At 36.2% G+C, this 16142-nt stretch overlaps 4 protein-coding genes across 9 annotated transcripts in view; all 4 read left to right on the top strand.

Annotated features, from left to right (window-relative positions):
* myo10l3 (myosin X, like 3) overlaps positions 1-836 on the top strand; it is a 65513-nt gene extending 64677 nt beyond the window's left edge. The window contains exon 40 of the mRNA XM_087803481.1: positions 30-836. Coding sequence (XP_087659607.1) covers positions 30-134 — 105 coding nt within the window. The 3' untranslated portion in view covers positions 135-836. The remainder of the gene's footprint in view (positions 1-29) is intronic.
* A 409-nt stretch (positions 837-1245) lies between these two features.
* Positions 1246-4713, top strand: pttg1ipb (PTTG1 interacting protein b). The gene is made up of 7 exons (XM_087804140.1): positions 1246-1405; positions 3252-3307; positions 3378-3486; positions 3556-3664; positions 3881-3946; positions 4097-4143; positions 4300-4713. Exons 1-7 carry the CDS (start codon positions 1321-1323, stop codon positions 4341-4343), a joined length of 516 nt encoding a protein of 171 aa, XP_087660266.1. The 5' UTR covers positions 1246-1320; the 3' UTR covers positions 4344-4713.
* Positions 4714-5673: 960 nt separating this feature from the next.
* sumo3b (small ubiquitin like modifier 3b) lies at positions 5674-8184 on the top strand. The gene is made up of 4 exons (XM_087804332.1): positions 5674-5816; positions 6275-6403; positions 6494-6565; positions 7551-8184. Exons 1-4 carry the CDS (start codon positions 5796-5798, stop codon positions 7614-7616), a joined length of 288 nt encoding a protein of 95 aa, XP_087660458.1. The 5' UTR covers positions 5674-5795; the 3' UTR covers positions 7617-8184.
* A 2732-nt stretch (positions 8185-10916) lies between these two features.
* fmnl2a (formin-like 2a) overlaps positions 10917-16142 on the top strand; it is a 54344-nt gene continuing 49118 nt past the window's right edge. For 4 of the 6 annotated variants that reach the window (XM_087803445.1, XM_087803443.1, XM_087803441.1 and 1 more), the window contains exon 1: positions 10917-11330. In XM_087803445.1, the coding sequence (XP_087659571.1) occupies positions 11217-11330 (114 nt within the window). In that variant the 5' untranslated portion in view covers positions 10917-11216. The remainder of the gene's footprint in view (positions 11331-16142) is intronic. The other 2 variants (XM_087803442.1, XM_087803440.1) reach the window with 1 other exon arrangement.

Below are 16142 nucleotides of genomic sequence, written 5' to 3'. Positions count from 1 at the left end.
GTTTTAATTTCATGTTTTTGCATCCAAAGGTGGGAGAGATCACCAAGATCATGAAGGCCTACATCAACATGATCGTGAAGAAACGCTGCAGCGTCAAGTCCGTGTCCAGTTTTGGAAGCAGCTGGATCAGGTGATCACGAGGAGAAGCGTCTTTAGAGGAAGTAGATTTAACTCACGATCAATAAAACCCTGTCATCAGTCACTTCATTAAGTCCAAAAGCAAACAAAGGAATGTTCTCAGGTGAAGATAAAAAAAACCTTGTTTTGCCTTTCTTTTTCTTTCTTCCATTTTCAAGTCAACGTGTGGCCTTTAATGAATGTTAACTGAACCCAAAATGGATGTGGATTCTTCAGCACCTGGACTGACACCGGAATGAGAACTATAACCACTGCTGCCCGACATCTTGTGCTTATTTGTCTGTAAACTGATCTGTCTGTGTTTTGATTGTTTTTAGGTCTTTTTTAATGTAGCGAAGACTGACATTGTTTGTCCAATGTGACCGTTGAACGAGTGTGAGTGAGGGCGGGGTATTTATTTATTTCAATCAAGTGGCCTGTAAAGAAGAAAAAAAAGCGAAAAAAAAAAGCGATGCAGTTTATCGACGAGTGTTCTCCGAGAGAGTTTCACCGGACGATCCAAACACAAGTAAGCTTCAGTTCCTTCCCTTCGTGTCCCCGGAGATCTGGTTAAAAGCTGCCGGCGGCGACGCCAGATTCTTCGCCACTGACGACGACTGTACCTGCAGGTTTTTCTGATCGTTTTGACTTAAGAGGAAGAATCAGGAAAATGTTTTATATTGAAATTTAAAGAGGCTTTAATAAATTATTGTATTTCAGAGATGTGTTTTTTTGTTGTTTTTTCGTGACCTCTTTGTGCCTGTTACTATATATATATATATATATATATATATATATATATATATATATATATATATATATATATATATATATATGTATCCTTTCCTTTCACCCGAGGTAGCTGGGACAGACTCCACACCCAGTGAATAATTGATAACAAATTTAATAAATGTAAACCTTTTTTATTATATATTATTACATTATATATGTATATATATATAAAGGAGTTTTCGTGCCTAGTTTTCAAAAATATTTACTAATAATCTGGTGATATTTTATCGTATTTGTCTTTCGGTTTTTTCTCCTCAATCACGTCTTTGTTTTGAGGGGCGGACGTAGGCGTCAGATGCGATGACGTCACCGCCCTCAGGACTTTCAAGGCCAGCCCTCCAAACTCTCTCGTGACATAAACAAGTCTCTCCTCCGTTCGGTTGTTGTCTTTTTTTCCACTCTGGCATCATCATGTTCGCCGATCGTCGATCGATATTTTGGACTTTATGTTCCGTCTTTGTTCTCGCACATGCGCAGACGCCCACTTCAGCTCCCGGTGAGTCTTTTTTTTTTTGGTCACGAAGAAGTCACATGACATCACAAAAGAGTCTCTACTTTTGAATGTTTTTTGTGTTTTAAATCTTACTTTTATTTATTTTTAAATAGTTGAATAAGTGGTTTAAAAAACGAGTTAGGTTACTTTTGTAAATAGATGTCAAACTTGACCGAATAAATCACAGAAAAAGTGTGTTTTTTATTGTTAAAGTACTTTATTTTGAATAATCGGGTCATGGGATTATATTTCCTCGTGAGCAAAGGTTGTTGCTCCATTCGCCGTCCAATGTCCAGTGTGTTTTATAAGGAGTTCCCACCTTAAGTTGGATTTCTCAATAAACTCCTTGAACACGATCCGTTTTTCCCAACAAATAGTGGTTTTGGTCACATGTTTATTCATTTATTTACTTATAAAAAAACGATTTAACGATCAATCATGCTATATAGAATCAATATTTACTTCTTATTGATATTATATTAAAAGTAAATATGCTTACTAAAGGTCTGCTATTAGTAGCTACTTTGTTATTGCAAGTAAAATAAAAAATAAAAAAGTATTTCTGTGGATAAAATAAGACTTTTTCCTCGTGTTTAATTTTTTAAACAGTCCAGTAGCAGCACAAATATATCACAGTGTTAATGCACATTTTTCTCTTTATCTATAACTTTAAACGTCTCCTCCATCTTTCAAGAAGTGTCCTCAGATAATTCACTTTCTAAAGATTAACTCTATGTGGACGAGGCCGAAGACATGATGAAGTTTCTGCCCCTCAGTTATCTTTTAAATAACCTTTCCTGGAGGCTAAAACAAATGTGTAAAGGAAGTCTCCCTTGTGTGTGTTTCATGGTAAGACAATAAAATGTATTACAATATAAAATGCATTTGTGTAGAAAGAAGTTACTTTTGAGGTAAAACAATGAGCAGCTTTGTGACTTGAACTAATCCAGATTTACTGCTCGGCTTGACTTCTATAGGTTTTCTATTCAATGTGATGCCCTGGAGCTGAATTTGGCCCTTTGAGCATAACAATGTGGCTCTCACCTGATACACCGGCTCGCTTAGTGAAGCTGGATTTCCTCTATTTTCCCATCAACTTAACACTGCAGACAGAATCCCAAGATCCTGAAGAATAATAGCTATATAATAATAAAAATAAAATCACTATAAATGTTTGTTCTTTATTTCTAAAGAGCTCGTCCTGCACCGTAGAATCATCTAGAGAAATTTGATTATTAGGTAAAGAATCCAGTGCATTGAGGCCAGAAAACAACAGTAAAACAGCCCATGATTCGTATCTTATGATCAAAGCTTTGCTTCCTTGTATTTAATTAATACGATTTTAGCTCAACATCCATGTTACATAAATGTGAAGCATGTTTTTAAGTAGTCTTGTGCTCGTCCTAAAACCCAAACACACGCTTTGACAATAAAAATTAAATAGTTTTCTCTACATTTCTTATTTAACATCCATTATTTTAGTGAATTATTTTCCACTTGTTACATAAAAAAAGTACATTTAAAGTAAAAATATCTTCATAGGCGATTTTTCTTGACCTTATCTCCCCCTTTGAGCACTGACTTAACAAGTGTTGTTATTTTCAGTCACTTATTTACTGTTTTTTGTTATTTTAAAACAGTAACTTATTTTTAAAACTCCATCAGTGAGATTAACAAACGACCTCTCAGCTTGGTTTGTGTTTCCTTTTAGACTGTCAGTCCTTCCGTCATTATTGCTAACGGGAAATCATTATACTTATGAGTTCCATAATGCACTGCAACAACCCCAGTTTTTTTCAAATTAAGCTGATTTTAGGTGTTATTAAATGGTGTCTTCTTGACTTTGCAGCCTCCTGTGAGTCCAAATCCAACACCAGCTGTGAGGAGTGTTTAAACAGTGTGTCGGTGAGTAAAGAACATCCTCAGCTTCAAGGACGTAACGATGGTTCACACGATAACGTTATGTTTGTGTCAGTGTCTGTGGTGTAACGCCAACAGTCGATGCCTGGAGTACCCGGTGAAGAGCATCGTTCCGCCCAGCAGTGTGTGTGCGTTGACAGAAGCGCGATGGGGGCTGTGTCAAAGTAGGAGTTAAATAAGATTTATTTTCTTTTTTAGCAACGTGTGTTAAATTTTCTTGATGTTTTTTGCAGTCAACCTCCAGATCCTGATCATCTCCATGTGTGTGATCGCGGGCCTCATCGTCCTCGCCCTCCTGGTGTGCTGCTGCTGCTGCTGCTGCTGCAAACGTGAAAGAAACGGGTGAGCAAATGGGGTCACGTGACCGGCGTGGTCAGACGTGGTGGAACACAATAGTTTGTTATTGTTCTGTGAGGCTGACACGGCCCGGCTCCGGAGCCCCTGCCAGCGTTTGGTGGCAACAATTGTGGCACAAACTGTAGAAAAAAACTTCTTTAAAAAAAACATCAACAACATAGAAATCCTTCTTTATTGTAATTGACGTTTATGAAATCTTAGGAACTCGCGAGAAGACGCTCGAGCAGACCGACAGAACCAGGAGAGAAGTTCACGGCAAAAAGCCAGGTGAGACAAAACATTCAAATACAAGCATGGGATTCATAAAAATGGAGCATATGTTTCACAAAAAATGTACCTGATCCTCATTAATAATTATTTCAGACCTTTTTAATAAAAGTGTTCAATTTTCACCCTGTTTTTTTTTTATTTGTGCAGGAGAACAGAGATTCAGATGAGACATGATGAAATCAGACAGAAATACGGTGAGAAAATGTTATATATGTATCTTTCTTTGGCTTCCATACAATAGTATTGAGCGATAAATCCGAAAAGAAATTGTCAATCAACTCCATCTGCTGGTCAAACTGAAAATTTTCCAGTAAATCTGTGAAACTAATACTGTAATATTTTTCTTTTAGGTATTGCCAAGAATAACTCATACACCCGGATGAACGATAAGTAAGACTGTGGCTTTAATTCCTGATTGTGTTGATGCACAAAAAAAAAAAACACAAAAAAAAAAGTTTGTCTGCCTCGATTCTGACTGACTTATGTTGAAGAAAAATCACCAAACTTGATTTTACTTGTCAGTGTTATTATTATAAGCTGTTTAGAAATGGACTGACTGTCCGAGCACTCATTGGATTCACACGTTTACAATTTAACTTCTTTGTTAAAACGATGAAAAAATCTAATAACTAGTACCTGATTTTTATTTAAATTCAGCTATAAGAACCTGTTTGACTGAATAACACGTTTATTTGTTTTGATACTGAAATCTTCAAGGATAACATGTAATGATGCAGTGATTAAATAAAGCTGTTTTCAATGTCGTCAAGTGTAAAGTTATTCTTTAAATAAAGTTGGATTTTGCAGAGCTTAGGATGAAGTCAAGAGCATCAGAGAAGGATGTGAAGGTTGCAGGAGGATTCACTTATGGATGCAGCTATTAATGATTCAGCAAAAAAAGGGAGGAGTCCCCGGGGCAGACCCGGCACCAAAAAGAGACATTGTGATCTCGGAAAACCCTGATATTTCTGCAGAAGACGGGAGGAGGACGTTTCTGCGTCTTCACTCGTGATCTCAAGTTTGGAACGAAAATAAAATCTTAATATTTTTTCCCTTTTTATATTAATTTAAATAAACACTCCAGGCTTTTCCTTGATTTTCTGGAACTCCTGTGTTGTTCTCAGTATTATCTTGATCTTTAAAGTATTTACTTTATTGAATATTGTTTTGATTGTTTAAGCACTTTGTGACCCTGGTTTCCTTGATTTTCTGGAACTCCTGTTGTGTTATCAGTATTCTCTTGATCTTTAAAGTATTTACTTTATTGAATATTGTTTCGATTGTTTAAGCACTTTGTGACCCTGGTTTCCTTGATTTTCTGGAACTCCTGTGTTGTTCTCAGTATTATCTTGATCTTTAAAGTATATACTTTTTTGAGTATTGTTTTGATTGTTTAAGCGCTTTGTGACCCTGGTCTAGAAAAGCGCTATATAAATAAATATTACTTACTTACTTACTTACTTACTGGTCTGGAAAAGCACTATATAAATAAAAAGTACTTACTTACTTACACTACAATCATGGAAACACCATCAAAACGAATTTAAAATAGCAATAAAAATCATAAATAAAATAATAAAAGCATGTTTCTGTTAAGCGAACCCCTTTGTTTCCTACGGGACGCGGGGATGCGCAAAAAAAAAAAAAATTGCCGCCAGCGCGCACCCTGTGCCGCGGGGGCGAGCGCCGGGGACCACGTGACAGCCGCCGTCGAATCAAGTTTTAAATGTGCGTGCGCGCTCGCGACTCAGACTAAAAAAGTGCCGAAGCCGTAGAACCTCCGGCATCATCATCTTCATCGTCCCGCCGCCGCACTGACACCGTCCCCCGCCGGCCCAAGAGCACAATGTCCGAGGAAAAACCAAAGGTGAGAACCAGGATTCTCGCAAAAAAAACGTTGTAATGTTTTCAAAAATCGTCGCGTCGGGGCTCGAGTTAGCATTAGCATCGCTAGCTAGCGCCGTTTGATGTTTGAGCGCGTAATGCTACCGGGAGAAAACAACGGTTGACAAATGTGCGGATGTTTTCTCTTTTTGGCGCAACGACGGTGCCCTTGAACCGTGGAATAGCGTCAAAACAACCATACGTACAGAAACCCAGGCGTCTACTATCATCCAATCGCTTGTAAAATGTATGACTATCCGCGTGTTATTGCTTTGAATTGTGCCTGGTTTGTTTTGCGCCATTAGCGTTTTCTGCGCCAGTTCTGGAACATGGTTAGCATGCTAAGCTAACAATCGATGTGCCGTGTTTGGGCCTCCTTTTTTTGTGGCTTTGCTAGCAGTAACCGTGTTTTTAATTTTTTAATTTTAAATGTTGTTCCAGGAGGGCGTGAAGACCGAGAACGACCACATCAACCTCAAAGTCGCAGGTCAGGATGGATCAGTGGTGCAGTTCAAGATCAAGAGACACACTCCTCTCAGCAAGCTCATGAAGGCGTACTGCGAAAGACAGGTGCGTTTTTACATGAAAACGAACAAAATAACACACTTCTCTATTGAGTTCTCGAGTATGATTCATCCCTAATATTCTCCTCTCTTCCAGGGATTGTCAATCCGCCAGATAAGATTTAGGTTTGATGGACAGCCGATTAATGAAACAGACACACCTGCACAGGTTTGTGACTCCGCCCCCTTCTTGTCCATCAAAGTATTCTTTATTTTTAAAACTATAATAATCCGCAAGAACAACGGTTTGTCTTATTTGCAGGAGCTTATGAACTTTATTTTGTTAACAATGTCATTTTATTTATTTTTTTGCCTTAAGTCATTGGCCTATTTTTGTTTATAGCTAAACGGTTTATTTCACCTGAAATTCAAACACATTTTCTACTCATGTCGACCTAAGGGTTCGGATTATTTTACGAGTAATCGGTTCCATTTTGGAGTTGTAGGTAAAAATATATAGTTCAATTTTAATGTAGTGTGTGGAGCACCCTTTTCTTCATCTTTGGTCGAAAAGACATTTATGTTCATCTTGTATCGAAGCCTCAACTTGAGGAATGTGTCTTTTATAACTATTTAGGTGTATTTGTAGCAGAAGTTATCAGTCTTTCCTCATTCAAACACATTGCAAGTGATTTAGGTGGCTGGCCTTGCATCTTTCGTTGGTAACACGCTTCAAATACAGACTTGTTGAAGTTTTTCCGAAACAATCTTTACATGTCGAGGCTTCAATACAAGATACACTATAGACGAGCAGTATGGAGGTATTTAGATGTTTTCAAGTGCATCATTTTGGAGGAAAATGGAGACGAAGGAAACTGTCGCTACATTAAAATGAACACGCATTTTTTCTCAAATTTGAACGGATTACTGCTAATTCCAACTCTTAGTCGACATGAGGGTGAGTAGAAAATGAGTGAGTTTTTTTATTTGGATGAACTAACCCTTAAGTAGTTTGGTAGTTTAACTCAGAACTACTGCACTTTTTAAAATGAATGTATTTTTTGTTATTATGCAATAATGCAAAAAGATTTTCACCACTGGCTCATCACATGACCTGCATGTGTCTTTGTGGTTGGTCACATTGGCGTGAAGACTTGCCATGTTTCCAAGGTTCCTCTATACTTTTCTAATGGTATATGATTTTTATGTTCCAGCTGGAAATGGAGGATGAAGACACTATTGACGTATTTCAACAACAGACGGGAGGAGTCTTCTCCTAAAAAAAAGAAAAACAAAACTTTGGACCATCCACATTTTATCCATGTTGTAATTGTTTATTGCTGTTTTTTTTGTTTTTAAAATTCCCTCTGGCTCTGTGCTGCTCACTTTATCAAATGCTTTTCTATTTGGGGCCAATTTTTGGATCACAAATGGAGGTTGCATTTATCCGGAAGTCAATTTTGGGGTCAACAGTCAATTTATTTATCCATATGTTGTATCATGGTTTGGAGTTTCCTTTACCTTGATAACTCTTTCAGTGGAGTTTGCCAGGTTGAGTGTTATTGGCTGACTTGTTAAAAGCTTAAGGAATCCTCATGTGACACCCAGGAGTTGGATGGGGAACTATATCATCTTTATAACCCATTTGATTTTCTGTGTTGCCAATATCAAAGCTAAAATTGTTTCTTTCACTCACCAAGGGATGACTTGTTAGTCCAGTGGGGAGGATGCAAAAAAAAGCATTTTAAATGAGCAAAATTGGGGCTTAAGTTGATGAATCCACCGCATTTTTAATTTGTTTCTACTTTGTCCTGATACTGTATACAATAAATATAGTTTGATACTCAACCTTGTGAATCCATGTTTTTCTTTGTTGAAATCAAGTAGTTCAAATTAGTCTTTGAGTATGGAGTTGTTTATTTAGCATTGTTCAAATATTTTTTAAAACATTTTCTTGTCTCGTTTTTCTGTTTGATTACTATTGTCTAAATAATACGGAAGTGCAGTACTGCCAATGGGAGTGAATTTTATTTGGCTGTTCTTCTCGTTCGAACGTATTTCAAACATACGTCTAGCGTAAATACTACCACTAGAGGGCGCTATTGTTTCTCCAACGAAGGTCTTATCAATTTATAAACTTTATTAATTATCAATTTAATTTTAAAGACGAAATTCATAGAATGAACAAACCAAAAAAACACTACAAAAAAATGCTATTTGAAATCGAATGTCACTAATTTATCAATGATGAATATCTTTTAAATATGCATTTTGCTTTTTTACTTTGATCAGACAATCTTAATAGCTGTTGAACCATGGAGAGATGACATCGCTATGCAAGGACATTACGCAATCTGGATCACAGCTCACCTTTGACCCACTTGTCAAGTCCAAAGTTGTTTTTATTTTTATTTTAGTTCCTTATAGTCCCTTCTGCTTTCACTTTCTATCTCGGCTCTGAACATGACGTGATGCACGAGACCGGAAGGGAAAGTCAGCCGCATATATGGGACATAAACTAAAGACAAAACATACTTGACTAATGGACAGAAACAAGTTGATGTCATGATGGTATGATGTCAGTCAGCTGTGTCTCCTCAATGTGTCCAGCCAGCCAAGTTCAGATGTGACGTCCTCCCATCCCTATTGAGTGGGCCTGAATGTGACCAGTGTACATCTGGAGAACCTCTGGACGGTCTCCAGGGTGGTGCTTGCTGATGTCACCCACTTGTGTGCAGCATCCCACCCTGTCAGCAGATCCCGTTTCATCGTCACAGCATGTTGAAGATCTTCCAGGAGAAACAAAATGACCTTGTGAATTATCTTCTGCCGTATCTTGATTACAAATGACAGGCTTCAATATATGTTTATCAATTAATATAAGTAGTGATCATAGCTTAACTTGACGACCGTTGAAAATGCTAAAAAAAACATCCTGGAATGTGAGTGACATGTGCTTGGTTTTCCCCTCGCATGTGACTCAATAAAACAGTTAATCAGCAAAGGAAATTGACTTTAATTTCACTTTTAAGTGTGTTAAGGTTAAAAGATAAATCACCCAAAGCTTTTTTTATTCATATATTTTTGAGTTGCTTTTATTAAATAATGCTGGACCATAAAAAAAATGTGTATAGCAAATAAATCAAGTTTATTTTGGACTTCATTCCTCCATCAAAAATCATCTTTATAACAAATGCTGTGTTATACATATGATGACATTCAGTTAAATGGAATCCAACCATCAACCTTCCCGGCTTTTAACTAACTAGATTAACTAAAGAACACATGGGGAAAATAAAGGTGTGAATTCTTCAAATGTGAGTCAATCAAGTAACAAAACCATATTAAACTAGTTAGAAACAAAGGGTTAAATATCAACCGATCAATTATTATGACTTATGTAACACATAGAGGGTTGAAATTGAACCTTCATTCATCTTCTCACTTGTAAACTAATAGTTTAATAATTAGAGAAAACAAAGCTAATGTAGAAAGGTCTTCTTAATGTAACAATATTAAAATATCTTTATTAAACAAAGCTTTGAATATCAATCAATCGATCAACGTTTTATTTGTCAATTTTGCAATACATGTAACGCATATATAGGATTTAAATTAATGTACTAATGTCTATAAAAACAAGTATAATAATCAGAGAAAACAATTCTCAATGTAAAGGTATTCTTAATGTTACAATATTAAAATATCTTTATTAAAAGATCAACAAACAAAGCTTTATATATCAATCAATCGATCAAGGTTTTATTTGTCAATTTTGCAATACGTGTAACGCATATATAGGATTGAAATTAATGTACTAATGTCTATAAAGACAATATATTAATCAGAGAAAACAATGCTCAATGTAAAGGTATTCTTAATGTAACAATATTAAAATATCTTTATTAAAAGATCAACAAACAAAGCTTTGAATATCAATCAATCGATCAAGGTTTTATTTGTCAATTTTGCAATACGTGTAACACATATATAGGATTGAAATTAATGTACTAATATCTATAAAAACAAATATAATAATCAGAGAAAACAATGCTCAATGTAAAGGTATTCTTAATGTAAATATATCAATAATAATAATAACACTGCAATATCAAAGAAAATTAAAAGAGAAAGGACAGTGCAAAAAACTGTAGATTAAAAAAAGAAAATGTTAAATAAGTAAACAATTGATTGTTAACTAAAGAATGGTACCTATTGTATATTTCTCTGCATCAAACAATATAAAACATATTAAACGTATTAAAATCAATTCACATCAATAAAAGTTCTTGTTATCCTCTTATGTTATTCATCAAGGAGCCTCTCGAATAGTTTCCTCGTCGCCTGCAGGGGGTCTTCTTCACTTGGGGGCCCCTGATTTTAGGGAGGCACCACCACGTTTCCCCCTTTCACAATGGACTCAAAGTACCACAATGCAACTCTTAAAAAAAAAAAAAAGAAAAAAAAAATCTCATCTCCTTGGCTACGGCTTCGGGAGCTACGCCCCGAGTAAAGAAGAAGTGGGAGGCTTTTACCCCTTTGAAAAGAGTCATTGTGGGGAGGGATGAGTGTGTGGACCCCCCCTTCTCAGCAGGGATTACTAAACCCAGATCTGATCACTTACTAACCAGTCACTGCGACTGAATCATGCTCGGCGTCACCGCTCAGCACAGGGAGTGGAGCCCGAGTTGTGCAAGAGACGGATAACGAGGAGGAACAACTTTCCTCACTTCATGCATCTGTAGGACGAGAAGAACATGTCGAGGCAGCCGCTCAAACCAGGGGACGAACCCGAGGACAACTGAGAAGTTAGCAGCGGGAGGAACCAGTTTTTTTGTTTTTGTGTTCAAAAAGGAGGATTTATAAAAGAAAAAAAAAAGATGGGGAACGCGGGGAGCATGGAGCAACACGCCGACTTCAGGGGCCACAACATGCCGCTGAAGTTGCCCATGCCGGAGCCAGGTGAACTGGAGGAGCGCTTCGCCATGGTCCTGGTGAGTCCCCCCCTCTCTGTCCCGAGTCATGTGCTCTTTTGTTCCCGTCCATGCTCCACGTCCAGGGGCCGCACAGCTGTGGAGGGTCTGGGCTGCTGTTGGTCCTCCTTTGTTGTCCTGGATTTACTCCGAAAATAGAGGCGAATTCCAGTCGCTGCAGAAGTTGCTAAAGTCACCGGAGAACTATCTTGAATATACATTTGTCAAATGACTATAAAAGTTATAAACTACTTTAGTTATGTGTGTAAACAACCCCCAAAAAATTTAAAATGATTGATTCTATTTCATAAATAAACTATTTACTGGCGTTTCAATATGTTTATCTTACGTGCTATGCTAACAAATCAAGCTATTATTATTTTTAAACAATTCAACTTTTTATTCCTACTTTAACTGAGTAATTTTGAGTTCCAAACTTTTTTTCCGTAAGTCACTAAATATTACTTTTAAATACGTTCTAAAAACTATTTCTACACTTTATTTTATATTAGCCTAGCCCTTAGTATCATCCTAATGCCAAATATTACTTTTTAATTATTTTGAAAAACTATTTCTTCACTTGTTTTTATATTAGCCTGCCCTTAGTATCATCTTAATGCTAAATATTACTTTTTATTTCTTTTAAAAAACTATTTCTACACTTTATTTTATATCAGCCTAGCCCTTAGTATCATCTTAATGCTAAATATTACTTTTTAATTCTTTTTAAAAACTATTTCTACACTTTATTTTATATAAGCCTAACCCTAAGTATCATCTTAATGCTAAATATTACTTTTTATTTCTTTTAAAAAACTATTTCTACACTTTATTTTATATTAGCCTAGCCCTTAGTATCATCTTAATGCTAAATATTACTTTTTAATTCTTTTTAAAAACTATTTCTACACTTTATTTTATATAAGCCTAACCCTAAGTATCATCTTAATGCTAAATATTACTTTTTAATTCATTCTAAGAACTATTTCCACACTTTAATTTTATATTAGCTTAGCCCTTAGTATCATCTTAACGCTAAATAATAGCATAAGCTCTGATAAGTCATAACACTGTATTATATTGACTCTAATAAGCCTCTAAAAGTAAAAGTTTCAGTATTTTCGGAATGTTACATACAACGTTGTTGATAATGTGGCTTAAAAAAACTGGTGAAATAATCAAAATCTTATCATAACATCCACTGTTGCAACTGATAATGGGTGAGGTTGGTTTAGTGATGAGGTCAGTCATCGGTGAGAGACAAGGACTAGAACTGGGGGGAAAAAAAGGAAGCGAAGTGGGAGAAGAATTGACTTTGTTGTCCATTATTTATGTTACGTTTTTTGTCTTCTGGATTTATTAAAAGCCATTTTTCCAGGTGCCCCAAAAGTTTCCAAGTCACCGGATAACTAGCTCAAATGCAACCTTTGCTCTTGAAGTCAAGCGACCAAGGTTTAAAAAAACTTTAGTAAATGTGTAAAATGATTCCTTATACATTTAAATCTTTGATCATGATTAGTTTATAAAATATTTCCTGGAATTTCAAAGTGACTATTTCTCGATACATTCTGTGTGCTATGATAACAATGCTAAAAACAAATCAAGCTAATTTAAAATAATTAAAGTTGTCAAATGACTAAAAGTTATAAACAACTTTAGTTATGTATATAAACAATCCCAAAACATTAAAATGATTGATTCTATATCATAAATAAACTATTTCCTGGCGTTTCCATATGTTTATCTTACGTGCTATGATAACAATGCTAACAAATCAAACTATTCTTTTTTTTAAACAATCCAACTTTTACTAGTACTTTAACTGAGTGATGGTTAATGTTTCACTCTTTTAGTTGTGAAACACATTAAATGAATACTATTTTGTTTTACACTTTTATTAGCTTAGCTCTGAGCAGCTGTACCATCATCGTTAATGCTAAGTATTAGCATGAGCGCTACCAAGTATTGACACTGTATTATATTGACTATAAACCCTTTACAAGTAATAGTCTTTTACAGTATCAATACTTTTGGTATATTGTCTTCAACATTTGGACTTTTGGCGAAAAGTTATGGAAATAATCACAGGTTTATCATTTCTTTATTGTCATTATTCACCACTAAATGCACAAAGACAACATTAAGTTAAACTATGGCATTGATAAGAGTACACAAAACACACAGTAAAGGGACAAATTATTAAGCTTAAAACCATCCAAAAAGGGGTCCGAGATGGTAAAGAATACATTTTATTTTTTAGATTATTGTCATTGGTCTTGTTCAATAGTTCAAATGTACCCATTGTGTGACGAATAAAGGTGTATTTTAGTCTGATGTATCCTCAAAGATGGATAGTAGAGACTGAACTCTGAACAAGAACTATTTTTATCACTGCATGCTTATTTACTACATACTTTACTCGCACGTCTTATAATTTACAAAATTCCACAGATGCTCCGACCACACCTGTAGCCACAACATCGCAAATGATTAGGTTTATAGTTGTCTTTTCCAGCTTTATGAGCCCAGTCGCTGGTTCTTGAAAAGCCCGGCTTGGCAGCTCGTTTTTTGAAAATGTTGACACATCATAAAGTCGACAAGCTCAACCTGGAAAAGGAACCCCCGAAACCCACTTTTGCATTCCCCAGATTCTTATCAGTTTAAACCAGTGGGAAAGAAATACAGGTTTCAAAGTGAACCGAAGGAAGTGGATAATCTTTTAATTTCATGTTTTCTATTCCTGAACTCTTGCACACGGTTGAAAATAAAGGCTCCATTTATAAAGATCAGGAGGTTTTGTTTGCTCCGCAGATGGAAGAAAAGGCCCGGCGGTGAAGAACAGAGGTTGTAATTTGAGCGAGGCAGAAATGTGGGTCAAACGTGATTGTCGCTTTCATAAACATTAGCTTCTCTGCAGTAAAAGGGAGCTGGAAGAAGTGTCGCCGCTTGGATTGTAAAGTTGTAGTGGAGGAAGACGTGTGGTTTTACTGTATTTTATTGAGCTGTGTTTGTCATCGACAACCTTCCTATTTTTTGTGTGTGTTACGAGGTCAGTGGAGTAGCTCTTATCGCCTGTAAGCCCATTACAAAAAGAGGATCAAGTTAAGGTGGAAGTTAAATCACAGCGTGTGTCACAGTCAGATGTCGCCTTCTATATTTGATATGCTCTATTTTTTTTAAATAGTGCATTAGTTTGGAGAGTAAAAAATTAGGTTATTTTCTTTTCGAATAACTGTTCTTGTTTCTGAGAAGTTTGGAACTCCCCTCGATCTCCTCACTTCTCATGACTCTGCTCCGCATTCATCTTCTGATAGAATCATCAAAGCGTTAAAGGAACTCACGGCCATAATCGGAGGATTTACAGTTCTACGCCGCCATTAAACTCGGATGTGTATTGGGCGTGTCTGATAGGAGTGTGTGTTGACGGTGCTGCTGAATGGTCACTGTGTCACAGATGACCTCATCTCTTGTGGGTTTTTTTTTTACAGTATGCAAAACTGTCTTGATGAATGTGAAGAGCTGGTGATCACTTGCTTTACTGATGTTAATGAGCAAGAATTATTTACAACTACTTTTTGTCGTCTCGCTGAAAACCGCAAAGTCAGCAATATAGCTGCTTAACTTATTACAGTATTGGTAATTTACCACATATCCATTTTATTAATAGCGACTTCCAAAACTGCGTAAACTGTGACTCTTTTGTTACCAGACCACACAAAAAGAAAATATAATTGGTTTTCTATTGATTATTACCGTCTTAAATCTGTTTGGTTTCAAAAATATATTGTATTTTCTCTTACGTAACGTTAGCGCGTGACTGTTGACACATCAGGATGTACATTTAAGTCAAGTTTACTCAAAAATTAAATCTATAAACCAGTGAAAATAAGTCAAACTCTATTTTATTTCCTTTACACCTTTTGTTGTGTTGGCCAAAGTAACAAAGTTTAATTAAAAAAACTAAGATGGAAGGATGGTGATATTAAATTTCAAATTCTTTTGATTTTTGTGTAAACAGGAAGTGTGTCTGAAAGTACATCATTGTTTTTGTTTTTTTTTACTTTAAATGAGAATTTCTCAGTGAAAAGTCTTTGGAATTCCAGCAGCCAAGGGCTGTTTTTTGTAAATACTGCTGTGATTGTGATGCGAGGTCACTTCCGTGATGTGGCTTGTATGCATGTGACCTTGTCCTTGGATTTGGGGGCATCATACAAACGCAAATGGTGATCGTTTGAGGGTTAGGATGGTGACACCAACGCAAAACTGTGTCTGTTTTCGTCTGCCACACTTTTAGTAAAATAGTTTGAAGCGAAAAACTGAGGGATTTATTGAATCTTATGCCTCACAATTGGAGTCGAATGTTATTTTGGGAAGTTTATTTGTGATATTTAGTTAAAACTTTCAGTATCTGTTTTAGGAGAATGTCTTAATATGAACCAAAATAAAAAGTAATTTTGTTTTGTGATAAAATTCCTGATACAATGTCTTCTTTAAAAATTTATATTTTAAAGTATACCTTTTTCATCACAAACGTGACCTTTGCCACTGACCATTTGTTGTATTTCTTCGGCTCGATATACCATGAAGCTAATGCTATATCACTCCAGCCGTGTCGTGTGCTAAGTCAAGGATGTGTAGCGATTACAGTGAATCCCCGTGAGTCACTCGTCCAGAGCTCCATATGCTTCACGCTGAGCCACAGGCGGGATGACTGAGCGGACCAGGAATGCAGCTAATGCTTCCCGTCGGCTGCTCTCTATCAGCCCACCGCAGCGCTGATGTTTAATGAAATAATTCCCACGTACACTTCCCGGCAGCCACCTACCTACCATC

This window comes from Callionymus lyra, chromosome 12, assembly GCF_982586985.1.
Source record: "Callionymus lyra chromosome 12, fCalLyr1.hap1.1, whole genome shotgun sequence".
Lineage (NCBI taxonomy): Eukaryota > Metazoa > Chordata > Actinopteri > Syngnathiformes > Callionymidae > Callionymus > Callionymus lyra.
The sequence above is the reverse complement of the archived record's forward strand: the minus strand, read 5'-3'. Positions and strand labels throughout refer to the sequence as shown.

Coding starts and splice junctions, on each gene's coding strand:
- pttg1ipb (XM_087804140.1), top strand. CDS start 1,321: ATGTTCGCCGATCGTCGATCGATATTTTGGACTTTATGTTCCGTCTTT. Junction 3,665..3,880: donor TGCAAACGTGAAAGAAACGG/GTGAGCAAATGG, acceptor ATGAAATCTTAG/GAACTCGCGAGAAGACGCTC. Junction 4,144..4,299: donor TGAAATCAGACAGAAATACG/GTGAGAAAATGT, acceptor TTTTTCTTTTAG/GTATTGCCAAGAATAACTCA.
- sumo3b (XM_087804332.1), top strand. CDS start 5,796: ATGTCCGAGGAAAAACCAAAG. Junction 5,817..6,274: donor TGTCCGAGGAAAAACCAAAG/GTGAGAACCAGG, acceptor ATGTTGTTCCAG/GAGGGCGTGAAGACCGAGAA. Junction 6,566..7,550: donor AAACAGACACACCTGCACAG/GTTTGTGACTCC, acceptor TTTATGTTCCAG/CTGGAAATGGAGGATGAAGA.